Raw genomic sequence first — 23,214 nt, forward strand, 5'->3', positions numbered from 1 at the left:
CACAGAGCACAGCAGATATTTCCTAAAGGGAGTGTGGGGGACTAATGAAACAGTATAAGTCTTGACTTTTCTATCTATGAAAGATCAGATGCATGTATCACCTAAATATTCGCAGCAATTTAAAAATGTATTAACTTCCTCTTTGGCAACTTTTACATAATTATGTTTGACTTACATAAGCAAACTTTTTAAAACCATGTATCACTTCACAGCAGGACAAAAATTCCAGGAACAAATTAGTCTGGAGTAAACTACAAATTTACTCTAATGAATCCATATTTTCTAAATAATTAGGACAGAGAAATTATGATATAATCCAACTTTAGGAAGACAATCTGAAAAGGAAATCTGATTTCAGTTTTTACGTTCAAGAAACCAGCTGAGAAATGTGTAAGACCAACTAGGCAACTAGTGGTGAAAAGGAATCTAACCATATCCAGAAATTAACGAAACACTTAGAAAAACAAATATAAATTTAATAATAAACATTATGGTCAGGCTGTTTATTAAGGAGGCAACCACATATACAAGTTTAGCTATAGAAATGTTTTCAAATCAAACTTCATGTGATCTAAAAGGACCATGCGTCATGTCAAAAATGGACACCTGTACATTCAATAAAGTTAATTTAAACATACATAGTCTAGATCATTCTAGAGTTATACACATATCTGGGGCCACATATGTAGTTTTTTTTCCAAAAAGTTTGGTGGTTTTTTTTTTTTTTTTATAAAAGTGATGTTCTGAGATAAAATTTTAAAAAGTATCTGACAATTATGAATGGTCCCCAGTTTTACAAAATGTGAGTTCCAGGCTATGAAAACTGAAAAAAGTCAACTCTTCAGAGAGTGTTTCATATTATACAAACAAGTTTTGTAGAAAAATGATCCAGCAAATGCTTGAGTTAAGAATATTTATATTTTTCCAATTCTTTACACTTTTATTAACACACTTACAAAAAATAACATTCAAACACTGAGAAAATTAAATAACTTTGGAAGCAGAGCTCACAGCTTTCTGCCTACATTTAAGTGACAATTCTGGGCTGTTGGCACAAAAAATAAAATCCACATTCATCAAACCCTTACTACTATATATCAAACATAAGTTAAAATCATAGGCACTAGTTTATCAAATCCACATTTCTTCTGTAAGACTAACCACAGTAATCATTAGACTTTCCCAAACAGAAAAATTGGCAATATACAAAGGCTTCTTAGTAAAAAGGCAATTTTTCTCTTTAGGAAACTAAAAGCCAATAGTCTGTGGTAGTACAACAGCAGGTAAAGTAATATTTTACCAAACTCAGATCCAAAATACGTTTCTAACAAATGATAAAATAGTAAAAAAAAAAAAAAATTTTTGATGCAGCCGTTTAAAACAACAAAGTTCAAGAACCTGAATACTCCTTTTAAAATGGATTAAACAAAAAATGTAATGGATGTTTCATAATAGCATTATTAGATTGCAGCATATTTTTGCTTTGTAATGTTGCACTGAAAACTGAGACCTATTTTGTGTATATGTGGTTTTTTAAGTAGACAGTGGCTTTCTTAGATTTACATGAGATACCCTCCCCACCCACAGTAGATGCTTTATCATACTCTGAAATGCAACATGTTTTTATTCATCATCATGTGGAATTCTGGTACTGTCTTTCCCAACCCACCCTCTATCGCTCTCCAAGTCAAGGATAAAACTGCTTCCTCGCATTATACATCAAAGTACATTAGTACTGGCAGTTTGAATCTCCAGCTGCTTGTGCTAACTGAATGACTCTCCACTGGTTAAGCTAATCAATACTATCAAAGTGTCAGCCATAGTTGTATAATTTATCAGTCCTTCAACCTGTGAACTTCAATGCTGTCCTGAATACTGAGCCTCTCATTTCTCTCTCACTTTCTTTTGCCATCTCAAAGAAGGTTTTTGATTAACAGGAAATGAACTATGTTCAAATTTCTAAAACCTTTTAGGTGAACTGTTTTCCAGTATTTTAGAGCTGTTCAATTATTTAAAGACAGACTTCACTATTAATGATAAGAAGCCTGCTACAGAACAATGTTTTAATCTGGTGATAGTTCAATAAAACCAAAGTAAGTGATTTCAAGGGTATATATAATAAGAACCATTAGAGCACAAGTATTTTACAGTTATAGTCATATGTAGTAGGTTTAATTTTTTTTTTTTTACCAAAATGCAAAAATTGATGTAAGGCAAAATATAAGTCAAAAGGGACAGTATTTCAAAAGGTGTTTTATACAGTTACAGTTTAAAGTGGACCAACTTAAGTAGGATTCAGCAGGCTATATTTTCCTACCTACCACATAAAAGACTGTTGTGTTAATTACTATCAACAATATAACTGTCATCACCAGAGCTTTTGTATATTAAGTGCATAGATATTCTTCCCCCTCTCTTTCATTGTATGGTTTTTGTTCCAGGTTTAAGCTACGAGGTGGTGTTATATCAAGATTAAAGACATACTACTTGCTCTTTCCCATGATGGAAGCCTGCTAGTAAAAACAAGATTTCTTAGATCTGTAATAGATAACAGCATATGAAGAAATTGGCTTCAATAGCAAAGGCCGTATTTCCTGAGCCAGGAACTATACAGTTTAGAAAGATTGTACAACTGATATTAAGCCCTTTTGGCAATCAACACAAACACACAGAAGTCTGATATGCCAATGTAACATGATGGATGCATACTGTAACACCATGGTGTGGTGGTGATGGTAGCTACACTCAAAATTTAAGATTAAACACAATGACATGTCTGTTACAGTTTGTATAATGAATCTGCAAAAATAATTTCTAGAATTTCCCCAAATTTAGATATCATGTTTCAGATCCCTAGTCCAAGTTTCCTATTCTCTCAAATTTTCTGGAGTGCTAGTGAAGTATTTATCAAACTCTTCAGAGAATTAGTCAGAATATCAGTTCTTGTTAACACAAATATTTATTGGTACTATTTATACAGTAAACTAGGTTGTCTGTGAGGTTGTGGATAGCCTGAATTCACCGCTTTCTTGTGCACAATGGTGCTCTCTCCTTTATAAACGGACAATTCTCTTTGGCATCCATTAGGCTTTTGCCCAGATATTGGCCTCTGTTAAATATTAAAAAATCAACTTAGTTTTCTATTAAACAAAACTAAAAATGATTCCATGGAGAGTGATTGTATGATTACCAAACGCATCTGATGTTAAATGTCATTAAAGTGCTGCTGATCATCTCTGTCAGTTTGTGCTAATTAAGACAGAGAGGGCTGGGGTTTTATAAACCCCAAGAGTCTTATCTGAACAGTCTGCATATAAAAGTTGTTGTTGAGCCTGGTGGAGGGGTATCCATGAAGCTGTGGACCTCTGCAATCTTGTCTCTGCTGGTCAGTAACAGCCATCTTTCCAACTGTCATCTTTCATGCTACCATAGGTTTTAGGAGCTGGCAAGGATCTGTAAAAAAAAAAAACAATTCAGTAAGTGATGAGTACTGTTTTATAACATTACCCTATGATCTCCCAGTATAGTCATAATTTGCAGGGGGCATCATGAGGATTGTTAAAACCCAAGTTTTGAATAGGTATTAGCCTAGCCGTTATATATACGGCATTTTCACAACCTTCAAGTTTTACTGGGCACCAAATGACTTTGCTAACTTCATGTTAACATAGCGACTAGACTAAAAGGTAGAAAGATCATGTTCCTTTTCCACACAAACAGCCAATTCTTATCTTTTGAAGGGATGAACATGATGAACAGCATCAGTGGAGAGGTATTATGAGTGGGGAAGAGGACTCTGTGGTCAGAGATATTTAGAACGTAATAGTTGTGGGATTCATGTAATGTACTTAACCTTAGTGAATTTCAATATGCTCCTCTGTAAAATATGAATAATACTACTATTATTAGTACCTACCAAGTATTAGTACCTACTAAGTATTAGTATCTTAGTACCTACTAAGGTTAAGTTACATGGATTACACAAGTACCTCCTCTGGTGGCTCAATGTAAGGAACTGAGCTGCCAATGCAAATATGGATGGTTCAAGTCCACCAACTGCTCCATGGGAGAAATATGGTTGATCTCCTCCCCTGTGACTACATGCCTCTGAAAACCTGCTGGAGGGGCAGCTATGGGTTGGTTTTGACTCGACAATAGCAACTCTAGTGACATGGTCTATAACAAGATGTACTGCTAACCCAAAGGTTGCTCCAATCCACCTATGGTTCCAAGAAAGAAAGATGAGTGGTTTCTTCCATTATGATCTGAAACCTCAGAAACCCTGATGGGAGTTGCTATGAGTTAGAACAGACTTGCCAGCACTGAGTTTGAGCTTTGTTAATCTACTCTTGTAAGAATCCATGTGGGGCAAAACAAGTGCTTGACAACTAGCTAAAAGGCTGGCAGTAAGAACTTTACTTAGAGTTGTCTTGGAAGACAGGACAGGAATGCTTAGCATTCTGCTTCCAAAAGGTCACACAGTCTTGAAAACCCTCTATAGTTCTATTCTGCACATAAGGGATCACCATGATTTAGACTATACTTAAAGACAACTAATAGCATCACCTTTAGAATATATTGTAAAGATTATACTAAAAGACATCAGAACTTTATCTGATTCCAATTCATAGTGACTCTCCTTTGGGTTTCTAAGGTTGAGAATATTTATGGGATCACCTATCTGTCTCCCTTGGAGCAGCTGGTGGCTCTAATTGTCAACTTTTTGGTTAGCAGGCTGACATGGCACCAGGGTTCCTGGTGATTAAATAAGGGAAACCTAAATCATTCAGCATTGTATACAGCTGCTGAATTCAGAAACACAAGATATTTAGCTTGGAATTAAAGAATTCTGGATCACTTAAATTAGGGGTTTGAAATGAAAAGTTTTTTTCATGCAAATCAATGTTCCAAGTTTTAATTATGATTCATACCTAAGTTTACTGATGATGGTAGCAATCTCTTTTCTGAAAGGAAGATAAAGACTACAGATTCATAGTTCCCAATCTGGAAAGGCATCAGAATTCTCTATGGAGATTTACAAAATAAAATGGAAGGGGGGGAGAAGCACACCTGTATAATCTGGGCCTCACATTAGGATTTAATTCAGATTTTTCTGGTATAAACTTCAGGACTCTGGCATCCACTTCCTAAACAACATGCCTCTGGAAACTATGAACTTTGATAAATGTCGACAAAGGTAGAGGGGCTTCAGGCCTTTTGAAGGCAATCAACAACAACAACAACATTTACATAAAATCCACAGATGATTCTCAATTGTATCAGGGTCTGAAAACCTTCCTTATAGATTATATTGACTTGGTAGCTAGAATTTTTATCTTAAATTCTCACCACAGGATCTAATATGATTTTGTTATCCTGTCAAAATGAACATATATTACAACCAAACTGAGTGATCCTCACAATCTCCAGGAATCTCTAAGGTACTTCATCATCCAGTCAGACAAACTAAATCTGAACCAAACTGGTCTAATATTGTAATATTTCAGATGAGGTTTTGTTAAAAATACAGTATATTACAGCTGCTTAAGCAATTATGATATCTGGCAACTCTCCAGCAGGTTTCAAGGGTTATAAATCTTTTGGAAGCAGATGGCCTCATCTTTCTCCCATAGAGTTGGAGTGGATTCACAGCACATACATCACTAATATTTTTTTTTAATTGTACTGGGACACTACTGAAAATCCATTATAAATATCTTTTTACAACCAAAAGAAGAGATGAGGGAAAATTTCAGGTTTTGAATACTGAAATAAAGTATGTACCTTAACCACTTACCTACGAACAGGCTGTGCAAGTTTGCTGCGAGGCACTGGTATACCCCCAGCAGAAGGGGCACTAGGTCTGGGCAAGCCACTCCTCATTACAGATGTCCCTGCAGGTCTGGTGAGAGTAGCACTGTTGATATTGCTGGGAGGATTTGTTGGGACTGTGTTCTGAACCATAGGAGGGCCAGGTGAGGAGGTGGTTTGTGTGAGCTGTGTCATTTCTTGGCTACTAGATCCAGAGCCATGGTTACTAAACGCTTTCACTGGCTGCCGGAGGGCCAAAGGAGATGGTGCGGCAGGGGAGCGAAATTTGCCTGGAGAAGGTACTGCAGAAGGGTAAAGAAAAAATGTTTTCTGTAAGAATCATATGTAAGAGAAAGCCAGTCTTTAATATTACATTTGGTGACCAAGCATATGTATTCAAAAACCTTCATGGTATAGAAATACACAGAAAAAAGAATATACTTGGGCTATTAAAAAACAAACAAAAAACCAAAAAAGACCCCAAAACCAACAACCAATCAACCAAAAAAAAAACCAAACCAAAAGAAAAAAAACACCCCACAACAAAACCACTAACTGGTAAACTCTAAATATTGGCAAGTTTACTCAGGCAGGTTGCAAACAATCCTTGACAGCAGTGATTTAGCAAGGTCAACCTGGAGCCTATATCGCCAAAGGCAAAAAAGACACTGCAAGAATCAGTCCCACAACAGCAGTAGCCAATTGGGGCTACATACAGACATACCAGAGGTGAGAAAGACTGATTATAATTATAATTTCAAACATTTACTCCTTTACCCTCAAGAAATATTCAAATAAATATAAGGTACCACATGTCTGCTGGTGTACTTACAAGACCTAGCTTACCTATGGTATAGCATAAATGTACTACTTTAGAAACCAAAAGTATTCTTTTTAAGAAGCTTCCACTGTTGTGATTCACAGAACAGGAAAGTTATATGAAATCATAGGAAAAGATTTCTCTGAAATATTAATTCTAGAGAATTGGGAAATGGCAGGTTAAAATACTTTTAAGTTAAAACAAATTTACACACACTCAGGTACAACTTTCATTACATTTTAAGACACAAAAAAAGTTTAAATTTCTCTTTTGCGGGGAGCTCTTGTGGCCTCGTGGCAAGAAGCTGCACTGCAATCCCAGAGGTATGCGGTTTGAACCCATCAGATGCTCTGCTAGAGAAGGAGGGGCAATCTCCTGTACCAGTCAGATCTGATTTGATGGTACACAAACAAAAAACGATAAAAAAAACCTACAAATAATTTTCTCTTGTTTATGCTATGTAGGATACTAGGTTTAACATTCTAAAACCAATCAATATAATTGCATTATGAAAATGAAACCAGCAAACTAAATAGAGAAAATTCAATAGAGAAAATCCATACGATAACATTTAATATACAATTATAATTTTAGAAAGAGAACTCTAAGCAAGCTAAACACAGGAGAGAAATACCTCAGTATAAGAAAGTGTTTATGAAAAGCCAAAAGGAAATACCACACTTACAGACCTTATTACATTTAGACCAAATACTTTCACTCTAAAATAGCAAAGGAGACATCACTTTTATTCAACATTAGTTAAGAGGGGGAGAAGGCAAGATAGAGAAAAAGTAAATCTGCATTTACTTGCTGTTCCCATGTCTTATACTAAGGAAATATCAGAACCAGTCCGTTTATCTACCTTAATTGTGGACACATGGTCTTGCTGTGGGACATATCAACAGCTGTAGGACCAATCTAAGAGAGCGCTTCCATACTGTGGTAAACAGTGACGACAATGGTGGAGAGAGGGTGACGAGACTGTGACACTTCAGATAAACCAGAGAACCTTGGGGATGAAGCTACAGTGAAAGGTTTTTGCTTGCTGGGTTACTGAAGAAAAAGCTGACTTGGAACTGCTCTGAGATAAAGTTTGTTGGATGACTGAGGAAACCAGAGACTTCTTGCATTTATGCTGCTGAACTGAATCCTGGACTTTATACTAATAAAGGAACTGTGTCGTGCTATTAATCTGGCTTGGGACTGTTGGACTAAACCTAAACTTGTATTGGTGATATTTTTTGCCTCCTCAAGCTATATCCCTAATAAACCCCACAACTGTGTCAAGTCTGTCAGTTTGTTAACAAACACTGAACCAAATAAATGGTAGAAAAAGGTGTAGGAGCATGAAGGGTGGCATGTCTGACCATGTAGCAATTTGTATGGTATGATGGATATTATTGATGAGGACAGTTCCCCTTTATGAAGTGGGTAGAGGTCATACCCTTCCCCATTGTACCTGCTCCTTTTACATGATATATAAAATTCCAGATTTTAGCAACATGTTAAGTGGCAAATAAAATGCAAAAACATATTATTAAAAAAAGAAAATGCTTAGGAACAAATGTGATAAAATGTTTTTAAAAGATGCTTTCTCTCTGTATGTGGTTGTGTGCCATCCATTTAGAACAACTCATAGCTGACCCTCCAGTGGGGTTTCAGAGGCAATAAATCATACAGGAGTCCACCTATCCTTCTCCCATACAGCAGCCAGTGAATTGCATGCCTTTGGGACTGCAACACAGCTTCTCAACAGTAGGCCACCAGAGCTCCCTCTATAACTGTATAGTGAAACTAAAACAGAGCTTAGAGAAACAAAATCCAAAAGGTAGAGAAGGAAGAAAAGGAGGGATTGAGATGTTATGTTCAAAATTTACAACATGAATAATCTAATTTCGCTTGCAGACCCAGTCTTGGCAACTTAACTTCCCTCTAGTTTTCCTTTATATTTGCAATGTTTTGACTTTCATTTGCTTAAGGATTCTTGATGATACTCCATTTTTCCCAATGCTTTTCTCTACTTACAGTACTTCTCACATAATTTTGTTACCTACTTTTAGGTTGCCAATGCTTATCTTTGTTGTTGTTTGATGCCAAGTCAACTTTTGACTCAGAGCAAATAGTGTTTAAAGAACAGATTGAAACTTTGCCTTATTTTGTGATTCTCATCATCTCTGCCATGTTGAAATACAATATTGCACCGTGCCAAACCATCTCCTTGTCCTACCTTTTGCTAACTTTACATTTCTTAGCATGATGTCATTTTCAAAGGACACTAGCCTCCTGACAACATGCCTCAAGTACGTCAGATGAAGTTTCACCACATTTGCCTCCTTGAGGCTGAAGGACTAAGGGCCTATGAACATGCTTGAGAAGATGACTAAGTACTGTATCTTGTTGCCCATCTGAACTGTAAACCTGTTAACTTTCCTAACAAATCCTAACTACTGAGTATGGTTCTCAATTCTGTATGGCACTGCAATGGATTAGAAGATGCCTGGTGAGAAGTCTGAGAGGAATGGCTAGTATGACAGATGTAGATTTGGGAGTGTGGAGACAAGTCTGACCTTGTGGAAATAGGTCCTGTTCTGTGGTTGCTGCTGCTGGGGGTTGCTCCCCTTTAAATCAGTGGAGATCAGACTCAACTGTCTCCACACTTTACACCTTAGTCTTTAACCTGACATCCATGCTTTGGCCAATGCATCACATCTTTTCTTAAATGCTACTACTATGGGAGTTAATTGTAGATTCAAGAAAAAGAAAATTGTTGACAACTTCAATCTTTTCTCCATCTATTATGATCTTAATGTGCTTGAAGATGATTTACTTCATGAAATCATCTTTTTCTCAATGAGGAAGAGTCAGAAAATGCCAAGTAAGAAACTGGAACTTTTCTATTCACTGGCTAGTTATGAGCTCTCCTCACTAGGTATCAGTGGAGATTACAAGAAGTCTGGACTTCTACCTCGACCTAAAAGTAAATGAGTACTTCTTATTTCCCCTCATGAGTTGGAATGAGGAAAAGTTTAAAGGAGGTCAGGATTTTTTTAAAGGCTCCATGTTGTAACAAGGCTAGTCCCACCATGATACCAAAGAAGATCATTCCCAGCTCCCCCACTCCATCCAGCAGGGGAAAAAGTGGCCATGACCTCATGGGTGAAGTGGTACATAAGTTGAACATTTACGCCACATGGCAGTAAACAAAATGAGTTCTCTCATCAAATGGAAGAGTGACATCAGAGAAAGACACTTCAAAGAGTTTGTATAAAATCCTGAGTCTCATTATGTAATATGAAAATGCCTAGACTTAAGGAGAAAAGAAGTCAAAAGACCAGGAAGAGCACAAATTGAATGATATAAATGAACAGATATTAAAATTGAGATGACAGAAATGTTAAGACAAAAAATTTTATGCAGACATCGTAAAACTGTTTCAAAGAGCAATTATAAAGACACTTAAATGGAAAAAATTTTTATTTTTGTTTATTTTAGCTCTGTTTTAGTTTCACTATACAGTTATAGAGGGAGCTCTGGTGGCCTACTGTTGAGAAGCTGTGTTGCAATCCCAAAGGCATGCAATTCACTGGCTGCTGTATGGGAGAAGGATAGGTGGACTCCTGTATGATTTATTGCCTCTGAAACCCCACTGGAGGATCAGCTATGAGTTGTTCTAAATGGATGGCACACAACCACATACAGAGAGAAAGCATCTTTTAAAAACATTTTATCACAACAAAAACCAAAAAAGGGAAGGAAAAGAAAAGTTGTGGCAAAGAAAACAATAAAAAGAATCAAATAGAAGTTTTAGAGCTGAAAAAGATAAAAACAAAAATACTGATGGAGTTAAGAACAGAATGGCTAGAACAAAGGAAAGAATTAGGAGACAGAACAAAAGAAATTATCCAGACCAAACTAGAAATTGGAAACAAAACCTAAGCAGAGCTTCAGTGACCTATGGAAATATTTAATAAAATATCATCAGAGTTCTAAAAGGAAAGGAGAAAAAGAACAAGACCAAATTTATTCTAAGAAATATTACTCCTTGAATTCGGCAAGGGAGATAAACCTACAAAACCAAAAAATCTTTATCAAGATATTTGATAGCTAAGCTTATGAAAACGAAAAAAGAAAAAAAACCCATTAAATCCGTGAGGAAGAAATACCTACTTACGTAGAGGGGTGGGGGTTCAAACAATTCTAATGACAACAGATTTCTCATCATTGACCAGTGAGATCAAAAGGAAATATAAAAAATTAACAGAAAAGTAAAAGTAAGCCTATCAGTGAACAGGCAATTCCTTTCCTCTACTATTTCAAAATATTTGAGGGTTGAAGCAAAATTTATAATACTGCAATGGTCAAGATGTATATTTTAAACAAATAAATGGGTAAGGTAGGTGGTATGGGGGAAAAAAGGTAGTAAGGCTTACATGTTTATTTTTAATTAGTAAACGGATTACACCAATACACTGATAATTTACATATGCTTAATCTAATACCTAAAGCAACCAATACAAAAATTATACAGAAAACTAAAAAATACTGTCATTGTTAGTTACCACTGAATTCCAACTAATGGCAACTCCTTGTGTATACAGAACTTCTCCATGGGATTTTCAAGGCTGTGACCTTTCAGAAACAGACTATCAAGCTTTTCTATCTTTGAAGGTACCTTAGAGTGAGTCTGAAATGTTAATTTTTAAGTCAAAATGGAATTCTAAAGAATGTTCAAGTTAACTCACAAGAAGGCAGAGAAAATAAGAGCTATGGAAAACAAACTGGGCAAATAGACAAGAAATAAAATGTGGCCTCAATTTCTTAACACTTATCAATAACCAGATGGTCTGCACACACATTGTAAGAGACAGAGATTTGGCAAAGTGAATTTAAAAATATGGTCCAATTCCAACAAAATACCATGTATTAAGAGAGACTATGTCCAGGTGCATAAAATAAACCTTAGCAAATTTAAAACCTGAAATCACAAAAAAACAAAAACAAAAACAAAAAAAACTTGAAATCACAGAATATGTTCTTTTATCATAATATAATAAAAGCAGAAATAATTAAAAAGGACAAAAGGAAACATTTAAAAACTAAGTAAGACAATTCCAAATAATTCAGGTATCAAAGAAATATCCATTAAAGCAATACAAGAATGCCTTAACCACCAAAGAAGGAATTTTTCTTTTGCTTTTCAGAGAGGAGTGAACTGGGGTGGGGTGGGGGGGGGAGCTGGGCAGGAAGAGAAGTGCAACAATGAATGAATAAAAATCCAAAATATCTGTAAATGTTCATTAAAATTAATAAAATAAAAAAAGAAATGCATAAAAAGACATAACAATTAAAAAAACCTCAATTTCCAATCCAATACATACCTCTGTTGAATAAAATGTTTCTTCTGTATTTATCCAAATAAAAGAAAAACCATGCTACTTATTTATTATTTAAGATTCAAATGTGCCTTATAGACATTACTGATTCAGTAACTGTACGATTTAATTAACTTGACCATCTGCTGATATTTTAAACTTAGGAAGAGGCTGTATTTACCTCTTTTTGTAGATGAAGTTTGAAGCAACTGTTTGGCTTTGAGGGAAGTACGAGGCAAATTTTTCAGCCTTTGCGAAGCTGTTGAAAAATAAGGAACTGTAATATATGCTTGGAAGGACAAGATAAAGGCTAAGATTCTATAAACTTGTATATCTGAATACAAACTTGAAACACAAACCAAAGGTGCAATTATTTTAGAATCCTTGAAGCAGAGGACTTTTAAAGTGATGCTTAGTGCAGTAAATTGGAAAGGAAAAATAGAAAGCTCAGTGCAAAGTAAATCTTTCAGAAATAGCATATATGATCAGAAAATTTCCCATGTGGAAATCTACCCCCAACATCAAAGAGAAAACAAAGCACAGCAAACATGCTACGGAATGCAAAGGATACAAATACAAAGCTAATTAAGTAAAAGTGATGAATACAGGCACACAGTGCAGAAAGAATAAAATAAAGGCAGTATTTGTTCAACGCAGAAAAGCAGATTTTGGCAAAGCAGTTATTGTTAGATGAATAGCCCTAACATGAAGCAATACTCAAAAAAGGAGAAGAAAACTCAGAACCAAGGAGGTCCTCAGGGATTACAATCTAGAAATGTTAATGCATCAATGTCTTCTTGCTGCAGAATACAACTAATCTGTACTTTAGACTTCAGTTAGCTTCAGATTGTACAACCATAACTAGGTGGTATACATGTGTGGGTGGGTGGGTGTGCGTGTGGAGAGCTGAAGTTTTGAAAGTCAGAGCAACTGCATTTTAAAATGATGAGTGAAGAGGTTTAAGCATCCTTCAAAACTCTATTAACAAGATTGAAATTTCTAAAACAGTAAAGGATGTAGACGAGGAATCTCCAGAGTTAAAGCTTACTAAGGCTACAAGGGACTGATAAGTGTCATGCCTGCCAGTGCAGTCACTTATTTAAGGGGTGTACAGAGAGATGGGGGGGGGGGGAAGAGAGAAAATAAGAGACCCTACCCCTACAAAATATCTGACTAGAGTGGAAATAAAAATTGGCATGATGAAGAGAGCCCTGGCTTATCAGGAAAATTAAGAAATTTTATCTTGTTCAATAACGTAACTCTATAAAAGGTGAAAAGTTTTATTTTTACATGTCTGATAATGAACATTTTTTAAAAGTAGCAAATGAAAAAAAAAAATAAAAGTAGCAAATGTATTTGATTTTACATTTCACAGCATTTTAAACATTACCAGAGCTAAATGGTGTTTTAGTTCAAGTTAACTTTAATACGGCTAGCTGACTAGCAAAAAATTCTCTGTACATTAATATCTATCCCATAGATTATTATAATCATTAAACGTTTGAGTATTTCTCATATATGTATGTGTTCATTCCTTTATTGTTGTTTTTACTCATGATATTTAAACAGCTGAGTATCTACCTTTTTCCAGGAACTGTTTTCTTGGGTACTAATGGACTCTGAGCAGCCAACCTGATACAGACACAGTTTTTACTCTCATGAAAATAATATTCTAGAGGAGTTACTGTCAAGATGACACCATCCCATTTCATCCTCACAATCTGTCATGCTCAAGCCCAATGCTGCAGTCACTGTGCCGACCTATTCTACTGAGGGAAAGAGATGAACAGTAAATATGGAAAAAAGATATGGCCCCACCAGATGGTGGTAATAGTTAAGGGAAAAAAAAATCAAATAGAAAGGGATGACAGGAAATAGAGAAGTCACACTGCAATTGTTAATGGAGGGATCAGGAAACATTCCCTAGAAAATATCTGCAGAAGGAGAGGGAGTGACCAAGAAGAAAACACTCCAGATAGAGAGAAAAGCAACTGTAAAAATCCTGAGGTGGAAGCAGATCTGCAGTGTCTGAAGAATAGAAAGCAGGCCAGTGGGGCTGGAGTGGAGAGGGTAGAGGTGAGAAGACAATCAACTGTAAATACTCTGGTAATCGACTGTATCTGTTGGGAATTGTTGTTATATGCTGCCCATCTTGATCCTATATCCACAATATCTCTGAACTCCCTCTATCCTAAATCAATCTCACTGCCTCTGACACACTTACTCTTTACCCCAGTTACTATATCAATCCATCTCATCCTAGATCTCTCTCTCCTTTACTATCCTTCCATCTTTCCAAGGACTGGTCCCTTCTGGCAACTTGCCCAAGTATGTCAGAAGGAGCTGCAAAATCCTTGCCTTCAAGAAGGAACCTGGTTTCACCCTCTCCAGGGCTTATACAGATTTTAAAAAAAAAAAAAATGAGGGCTTAATGTTAATACAATCTATATATATAAACTCATTGGAAGGACCTATTTGAATTAATAACTACAAAGGCACCAATGAAACTTACTTACTCCTCAAATTTTCTGAGTGATGGTATAAGAACAATATCTATAGAAAACTTAAAGCTATGTCTACTGGTACTTCAGAGATTTAGGCTCCCAATAAAATTGGTGTGTTCTTGTTACGTACTATCAAGTCGGAACTAACTCATAGCTGGCCCTCCAGCAGGTTTTCGGGGCAGTAAATCACACAGGAGGCGGCATGCTTGTGGGCTAGCAGCCGCAACTCCTTATCTTAAGCCACCAGAATGCCTCTAAATTTGAGTGATAGAGACAAATGAAATGAAATGAATGTTCTTCAGAAGATAATACTGTTACTGTTATTGTTATTGTCAGGTCAGATCGACTCATAGCTGCCCCTTCAGAATGTTTTCAGAGGGAGTAAACTGCACAGTTGAAGACTGCCCATCTTTCTCCAAGGAGCAGCTCGTGTATTTAAACCATACACCTCTGAGTTGGCAGCAACACTTATCACTAGGCCACCATACTTTAAAAATTTGAAAAACAAAACCAAAAAAAAAACAAACCCTCACAAAAACACACCTAAATTTCATCTGAATTATCAATCTTAATTTACCCAATTTTTCATAAAAAGTATTTTCTTTTAAATGATATAGCGATGCACATTTTCCTAAATAACAGAATTGTGTTAGCAATAAAAATTACGGCTTAAAATGTTCCTTAGTTTTTTTTCATACTGATGTAAGTCTAGATTAACAGCACACCACTATAGGAAGCAGAGATAACAGTGATAAAACTCTATTTAGGTGCTCGCTTCGGCAGCACATATACTAAAATTGGAACGATACAGAGAAGATCAGCAAGAAGTGTTCTGGAAGAAAAAAAAAACAAAAAAAAAAACTATTTAGGTTACTATCTTCCTCTATAATCCAGCCCTAAAATTTCTCAATTTCCCAAATAATTCTGTGTTAGTGTTTTGCCTGTTTTTAATATGCCATTTATTTACTCCTTATGGTTCCTTAGCGCTTCTGCTGCCAACTTATCCAAGGTATCCAGTTTGAATCCACCAACTTGTTGAGGAGAAAGATGGGCAATCTCCTCCTATGCAATTTACAGCCTCTGAAAACTTACTAGAGGGTCAGCAACGAGTCAGTTGGGACTCGAAGATACATAACAACATCTCTTCCTTTACACCCCCATCTGCATCCTACATTCAGACTTTTATAAAATTATTCTCAGATTAGAGTTCAATTATATTTGGATCTCTACATCCAGGTGTTTTGTTTGTTTTTCTCCCTTCATACATATAGTGGGAGGTGCACTGAATTCTACTCCCATGATCTCAGGTGCAGGCTGCACCTCAGGTGCAGGAGGTATACTCTCTGAAGGGACTTTTCAAACAAACAAAATCTCTTTATTACTACCATTTTTTCCAGCAAAAATAATCCTTGAAAAAAAAAAAAAAACCAAAACCAGTAGGTTGGTCTTAAAGATAAATAACTGCAGCTACTATGGTTTTTAGTAACATATGTTCAAGGTTTAAATTAGTACATTTTATTACTTATCTTTAAATAAATATGAAGGTTTTTCTTATTTGTCTATCAGGTGATTCCTGTGGGGAGATACCATTTGAAATTAAAATTTAGAAGTGTTCATTTTTTCAAGTAACTATGAGTAAAAAATAGTTTGGTAAACCTGGCTACAGTGAGTACTGAACCTGAATATGTCAGAAAGATAAACTCTGAGGATGCTATTAACAAATTTACAGAAGTTAAAATTAATATTCATTCATTATTGAGTGAATATTGGTGACAGACAAAAATGATAAATGTAGTGAAAAAGTATTAACACATTAGTTTTTCAGAATGTTGATTTTATTTTATAACAACTAAAAAATGTGAAGTTCAAGAAAAGAATATTTTTATTATGTACTTATTCTTTGGCTATCTTCACAATCCATTTCCTTTCATAAACACTAGTGAATCTAGCTTTGTCAGAGAGAGGAGAATGTTAAAAACCATCTTATCTAGATGACATAAGAGATAAATGAATCTTGCTGCATCCCCCATGCCAATGATACTTATTTAAAATCTTTTCTTGATTGTAAATTCTCACTCAGAGTCATCTTTTTCCTTTTCTACTTGGATTCTCAGTTTTATCAAATAACATATATTCTAGTTAACCTTTACAAATTTATCCAGATCTTATCATCTCTTCAATTACGGTGTTTGTGCGTATCTTCATTTTTTTCTTTCTTGGATTAGGCAATACACCTTTCTAAATTATTTCTAATCTCTGTCCAATTTTAATCTGTTGTCCTTCTTGGGCCCAAAGTGAACATTTTGAGACTAAATCTGGTCAAAAGCCTATCCTAGCTCCCTAACCTTACCGGATAAAATTCAAACTCCTTATTAATATACTGAAAGCTTCCGGTCAGTCTCCCATTTACACCTCAAACTGCACCCATCATCACTGCACCTACTCCACCCATCTTACACTCTGTAGTCTTACAAAACCACTATATATAATTGATGCCTGTTCAAGACTTTTTTTTTCCATTATTGATGCTACTATAAAAAACATTTGCTTCTTTTTTCATGTAACAAATCACTTAAGTTTCTCCTAGTCCAGGAGGGTTTTTCCTGAAAACCCCTTCACACTCAAAGTTAAATATTTTTCCTTTGTTTTCACTGATATTTCTGCTTGTCCCCTCCTTCTATGAGGGCACAGCCTATCTCATTCACAATTACATTCCCAGTGTTTAGAAAGTTAACAGATAAGTATCTGTTCAGTATTTCAAGAACCCATAACTTACTGTCTTTAGACAAAAACCAAAGATTTTAACTAAGCATTCAAGATCCTCTAGTTAGGATCTAAACCCCAGATCCACTGAGACTCTTCTAAAGATTGTGAGCTTCCACACTTAGCTATATTCAATCAAAAGTTTATCAGGGGTAAGGACCCAAAAGACGTAAAAGAAGAAAAAAATCTTCTTGTGATTAATTAGATAGGTGAGCAAACATGACTGCACTACTGTTGTAAATTGCTATCAAGATGACTAAATCTCATGGTGACTTTATACTATACATAGTGTTACCATACTACTACCCTTAAACACGTCCTACAAATATTTCATTCACTTTTAGGTGATTATTGCATATTTTGTGACAATAAGATCAATTCCAGTTTCACAATTAAATACAATTCAGGATGACCTTTTACTGGTAAGTGAAATAGAAATGAGACTTCCTTCCCTACACCTCAGCGTAATCTGTCTTATCAATGAGCTCACAACCACCCAGGATGCTGTAAGCTCAGAGGAGGGGCTGCTGTAGTACAGTGACCCTAAATGCATGCTTCACATCCTGGTGGCTTTTTACATTTTTTTTAAAAAAAAGGTATAGATGAAATGTAAACACGTGGTTGAGTACTACTGTTGTTAGTTGCCATCGAGTTAAGCATAACTCAACGCATCCTTTTCTAAGGAACAGCTTCACCATCCTTGCCTCCAAGGACCACGAGGGCTGAACCTTTTTCAAGACAAATTTGCTTGTTCTTTTGGCAGTCCACTGGATATTCAGTGTTCTTGTACACTGGATTAACTCTTCTGTGGTAATTCACAAATCAGAGTTCAATCTCAAATTACACTCCAATAGAGTAACCCAATAATATTTTCCATTTGTATTTAGGCCAGTATTATATGATACAAACAATGATCGGAGTTTATCTGGGGCCTTGGGGAAGAGTGGGGAGGGAGAAGGCTGTGGTCTTGCTCTTTCTAGTTATGTGACCATATTAAATTATTTTGGATCTCTCCTCCCTCTTTGAAATATAAGAAATAGTTTAGAAGTTCAAACAATGTGGCAGCACTTTAAAAGTGTTACAACAGTAACCAAATTTTGAGGGATTTAAAAAAATAATTATTTTTAATCAGTAGATGGTCTTGGGCTTTTCATTCCTTTTTTCCCTCTTTTCTTAATGAATAATTCTAATATTTTCCTGAAAATGGAACTAACCAAAGCTGTGTAGTTTTACAAAGCAAGACCCAAGTCTTTTTTAGATTCGACTCCTGAAAAGAATTCCTTTACTTAAAGAAACTGAGAAAAAGAACATGTATTCATGACCTCTGCCGTGCTCTGGTTTTCTTAAGCTTTTTAAGTTGCTTGCTTTTCCACATATAAAAGCCTGAAATTGGTAAATAGTTCTCAAAATGAAAACATATTAGCGTTTTCATAACATTCATGTTTGAATGCCAGCATCTACAATAATGCAGCCACAGAAAATAAGCATATAAAAAAGTGAATGGCACAGTAACAAGGCAAAAGAAGTGGTCCTTTAGGTGGAAAAAAGAGCACCCTTGCAAAATTAGGTTCATGCAACCAGCAAGTAAGAACCGAAGCTTTACCACATAAGAGCTAGAAAAAGAAATATTTAAAAAACCCAAAATACAACATCTATTACACTAACAACTGCAATTTACACAAAATTTAAGTAAAAAAAATTCAATTCAAATAAAATAGTTTAACATTCTAATATTTGTACATAATTCTATATAAATATATGAAGGCTAGTAGAAAAATTACATGTACATTAAATAAAAACATTTATATACATGCATTTAATGTATCAACGATATCAATGAATCTGTTAGAACAGCAGCGTAAGTTTTGCTCACTATTGTATTATTAATGATGCTACACAAAAATTTGTGGCATTTTACTGATAAAAACGTTTTAATACACTTGCAAATAAAAAAATAAGTACACTGAACTGATTAAACAAAAGGATGACATTTTTCCTTTTTGACCATTACTCAAACACTGAAATACATTTTTATGGGGTTACACATTTGTTTTCCATTTAAAAGTGTTTGGAATCTCATTATTTATGCTTTCACTATCTATTTCCATGAATTAGCAATTCGTGTAGGAAAAAAGTAAAACAATAATTTGCCTACAAACAAAAAAATGTCTAGTGAATCTGCAGCTGATTCACAATTTGGCAATTCTGTCATTCTTAAAGTTTAAGATATGAACAGTATATATTTTTTTATTCTTAAAATTTTTACCTTGGGTTCCCAGTCCCTTCCTTACCCCCCTTTTGTGAGAAATTATATTTTCATTTCCATAAAGCTTTGGATGCTTGTTGTTTTGTAGGTGCTGCTGAGTCATTCTCAACTTGTAGTCACCCCACGAGACAGAACAGAACTGCCTAACAGGGTTTTCTAGGCTGTAATAATTTCAGGAGCAGATCAGCTCTTTCTCCCAAGGTGAGTTGAAACTATTAACGTTCTAGTTAGCAGCCAAGTAATTAACTTCTGTAATACTACAAGAGTTTAAATTAAGAGTATGTATGAAGTGCTGAGGAAACAATTTGTCTAAAGTTGGTACTTTAGACACAAATACACAGATACAAGTAGTTTTAACAAATAGCTGGAAAGCTGGCTGGATATGTATAAAGTTTCAAGGAACTCAGAACTTAAAACTTTTAACTCAGATAGGAAAACACCTTTGAAAGCTAAATGCAAATGACAGCTTGGATTATCTGTGTGTATGTTATAAAAACATAACATATACATTTAATTTCTTAAACTTTTTAAAATTTTTCTTATGTGCTGGATTAACATTATGTAGTAACTGTTTGTTTTAGCCAAGCATATCAGGAAAAGAAAACCACCACAAAACCACCACAAACCAAGTATTTTAAAATATTAACTTCAATTGGCAGGTTTAAAAGGCATATGATTCATCATCAATCATTATTTTGGGGACAGCAAAGCCTATTTTTAAAGTTTTTTGAGAATCTGTGTTCCATCTCATTTACAAGTAACATAATAAATATCATAGTACTACTTTTAATTATATAGTTCACATTATACTCAGACAAAACCTAGAGTATTAGCTTTAAAAGCCAATTTTGTACAAGGACTTTTAAAAAAACATACCCTGGAGAATAAAATGGTATACAAATCTTCACAATAATTTGCCCATTAAAATATAATTATAATAAAGTATAATTAGATTTAATTATATTAAATCTTAGAAAATATAAAAATGTTATTTCTCTATTACGCCTTCAGTACTAAGCCATGGATGTAACAAATCTCTAAATGGATTTAAGTTTTAGAACAGGATCATAATTTTTAATATTACTTAACCATTCAAAGCTTCAATTTCCTAATTTATGTAATATGTTAATACTTGTTCCTACTGCATATTTATTCTGAAGCTGAAAATAAGATTATGCATCTAAGATATAATATGTAAGTGGTAAAGTAAATTTGTCAACTTATCACAAAAGACATTTTGGTTCAAATGTGCTCTTTTCTAGTCTATTAATTTTTGTGCTAATAATTAATAGCAACAACATAAAATAAAGAGAGCTAAATATAATAAAGCTAACGAAAAATGAATGGAAATTAAAAAGGGCTGAGTGCTTTTAAAATTTGAATACTTGGTCACATTATAATATATATAGTATTATACAATACTATATACCATATACAATAGTTAAGGGCTATGAACCTTGCCGTATCCTGAGTCAACCTCACACATTTTTTTCTACTATCTCAACCACTCATGGTAATATGGTATGAAAAATCTGAGGGGCATAAACTATAGAGCTGTCATGAGCTGGAACTGGTCATGGAATTGCAAAGTAAGCATTAAAGACGCAACCATAATATTGCTGTTAAATACTGTAGAGTTAGCTCCGACTCCTAGTGATTCTATATAAAATAGAATGAAACACTACAGCACCGTTCTCACAGTATCTGCTGTGGTTAAGCCAACTGTTGCAGCCACTGGGTAAATCCACCTCAATGAGGTTCTTCTTGCTGACTCTTTTACTTTACTGACACAGGCCTCTCCTGAAACTAAGTCCAAGCTCAAAGAATGTGATACAACTATGTCCAGGCTCAAAGAATGTGATACAACTATGTCCAAGCTCAAAGAATGTGATTTTTTCTCAAATCTGTAGAGCATTCTGGTTGCAGTTCTTCCAAGAAATATTTTTATGTTCTATGTTGTTATTTGTCAATGGTCCTTTTAGAACCGAGTCTGATTATATGCTCATACCTATCTAAATGAGTAATAAATTTTTAGTGTTCTTTATTAGTTGCCTTGTAAATGCACACCATGCTTACATACCCTCTTAGCTCATGGTTTGTCTTGGAAATTCTTACTGCAGGATTGTTATGCTGCATGTTGTTAGGTGCCCTTGAACTGCATACAGCTCACAACAACCATATAATATGAATGAACCCTGTCCTATTCTGTGCCATCTTCATTACCTCTGACACACTTTGGATCAATGCCGTTCACTGAGGGTCTTCCTCTTTTCAACTGACCTGCTACCTTTCCAAGAATGATATGTGAGGTTAAATTTTGTCATCCTTGCCTTGAAGGAGCACTCTGGCTGCACCTTTGCTAAGATCTATCTGTTCTTCTGGCAGGCCACAGAGTGTTCTTCTCCAACATGACAACTCAAAGGCATCAATAATATTTCTTCTGTCATCCTTATTCATTGTATATAGCAAGGGATTGAAAAGACCATGGCCTGAACTGCTCCTCAATAATTTGGAGAAATCCCTAACAGCAGAATGTAATATGTCTCCTGATGTCCTGACTGCTGGTACCAAGGGTGGATCCAAGTAAGAGGAAATCACTGACAATTTCAACCTTTTCTCTAACATGATATTGCCTACAGTCCAATGGTAAGGATTTTTGTCTTGATGTTGAGATGAAATCCATATTAAAGGCTATACTCTTTGATCCTCGGCAGTAAGTGTTCCAAGTTCTCAATTTAAGGAAGGTCATCTGCAAAATGTAGGTTATTAATTTTCCTCTAATCCTGATGTAGAACTCTTCTTCAAGCTTCTAGAATTATTTGCTCAGCCTACAGATGGAATAAATATGGAGAAAGGATACAATCCTGACATATACCTTTCCTGATTTTAAGCCTACACAGTGTTCCCTTGCTCCACTGGGATAATCATTTCTTAGTCTAGGTACAGGCTGCACATGAGCACAAGTAAGTGTTCTGGGATGCTCATTCTTCTCAATGTTAGCCAGGTTATAGTTTGTTATGACCCACCCAGTCAAATCCCTTTCTTTGCACAGTCAATAAATCAGACAGACATTCTTCTGGTATTCTTTGCTTTTTAGCCAGTATCCATCTGACATCAGCAACGATGTCCCTGGTGCCATGGCCTCTTCTAAACTCAGCTTCAACTTCTAGCAGTTGTCAAAATGCCCTTCTAGCCATTTTTGGATGATCTTCAGTAATATTTTGCTTGTAAGTGATATTAATGGTTCTGCTCAAAAATTTCTACATTCTGTTGGATCATCTTTCTTGGAAATGAGAATGTCTCCTTAATTCAACAACATCAATCAGTGTTTACTATCAATTAAGTTACTGTCAACATCTTTCAAAAAATTAAATCCTGTATTTGATGGAGTAGATTCTTAACATTTATCAAGCATTTAATTACTCACCCCCTGGGGATACGGCATACATGCAGTACCCCACTACCACAAATTATGTAGTTGAGTTTCCCACATTTAGGGAGACTGCAGAGGTCAGTTCACCTGGAGTGCAATGGATGAGCCCTGCTCTGGGAAAAGCACCTTCATGATCATGGTACTTTCCCTGCCAGGTAAGTATTTAATCAAGGATTTAATATATTTGAATATATAGCATATTTGTATTTTCTATTTTATTGAATATATTTTATATTTCTTTATAT

At 35.2% G+C, this 23,214-nt stretch overlaps 1 protein-coding gene across 1 annotated transcript in view; it reads right to left on the bottom strand.

The window, feature by feature from the left end:
• Positions 1-2,939: 2,939 nt before the first annotated feature.
• The window catches only part of SLAIN2 (SLAIN motif family, member 2), a 55,510-nt gene continuing 35,235 nt past the window's right edge, over positions 2,940-23,214 (bottom strand). Inside the window, exons 7-8 of the mRNA XM_006894159.1 lie at positions 5,798-6,113; positions 2,940-3,453 (exon numbers count right to left, since the gene is read on the bottom strand). Coding sequence (XP_006894221.1) covers positions 3,387-3,453; positions 5,798-6,113 — 383 coding nt within the window. The 3' untranslated portion in view covers positions 2,940-3,386. The remainder of the gene's footprint in view (positions 3,454-5,797; positions 6,114-23,214) is intronic.

This window comes from Elephantulus edwardii, unplaced genomic scaffold, assembly GCF_000299155.1.
Source record: "Elephantulus edwardii isolate Elephantulus edwardi_28Jun2011 unplaced genomic scaffold, EleEdw1.0 scaffold00137, whole genome shotgun sequence".
Taxonomy (NCBI): domain Eukaryota; kingdom Metazoa; phylum Chordata; class Mammalia; order Macroscelidea; family Macroscelididae; genus Elephantulus; species Elephantulus edwardii.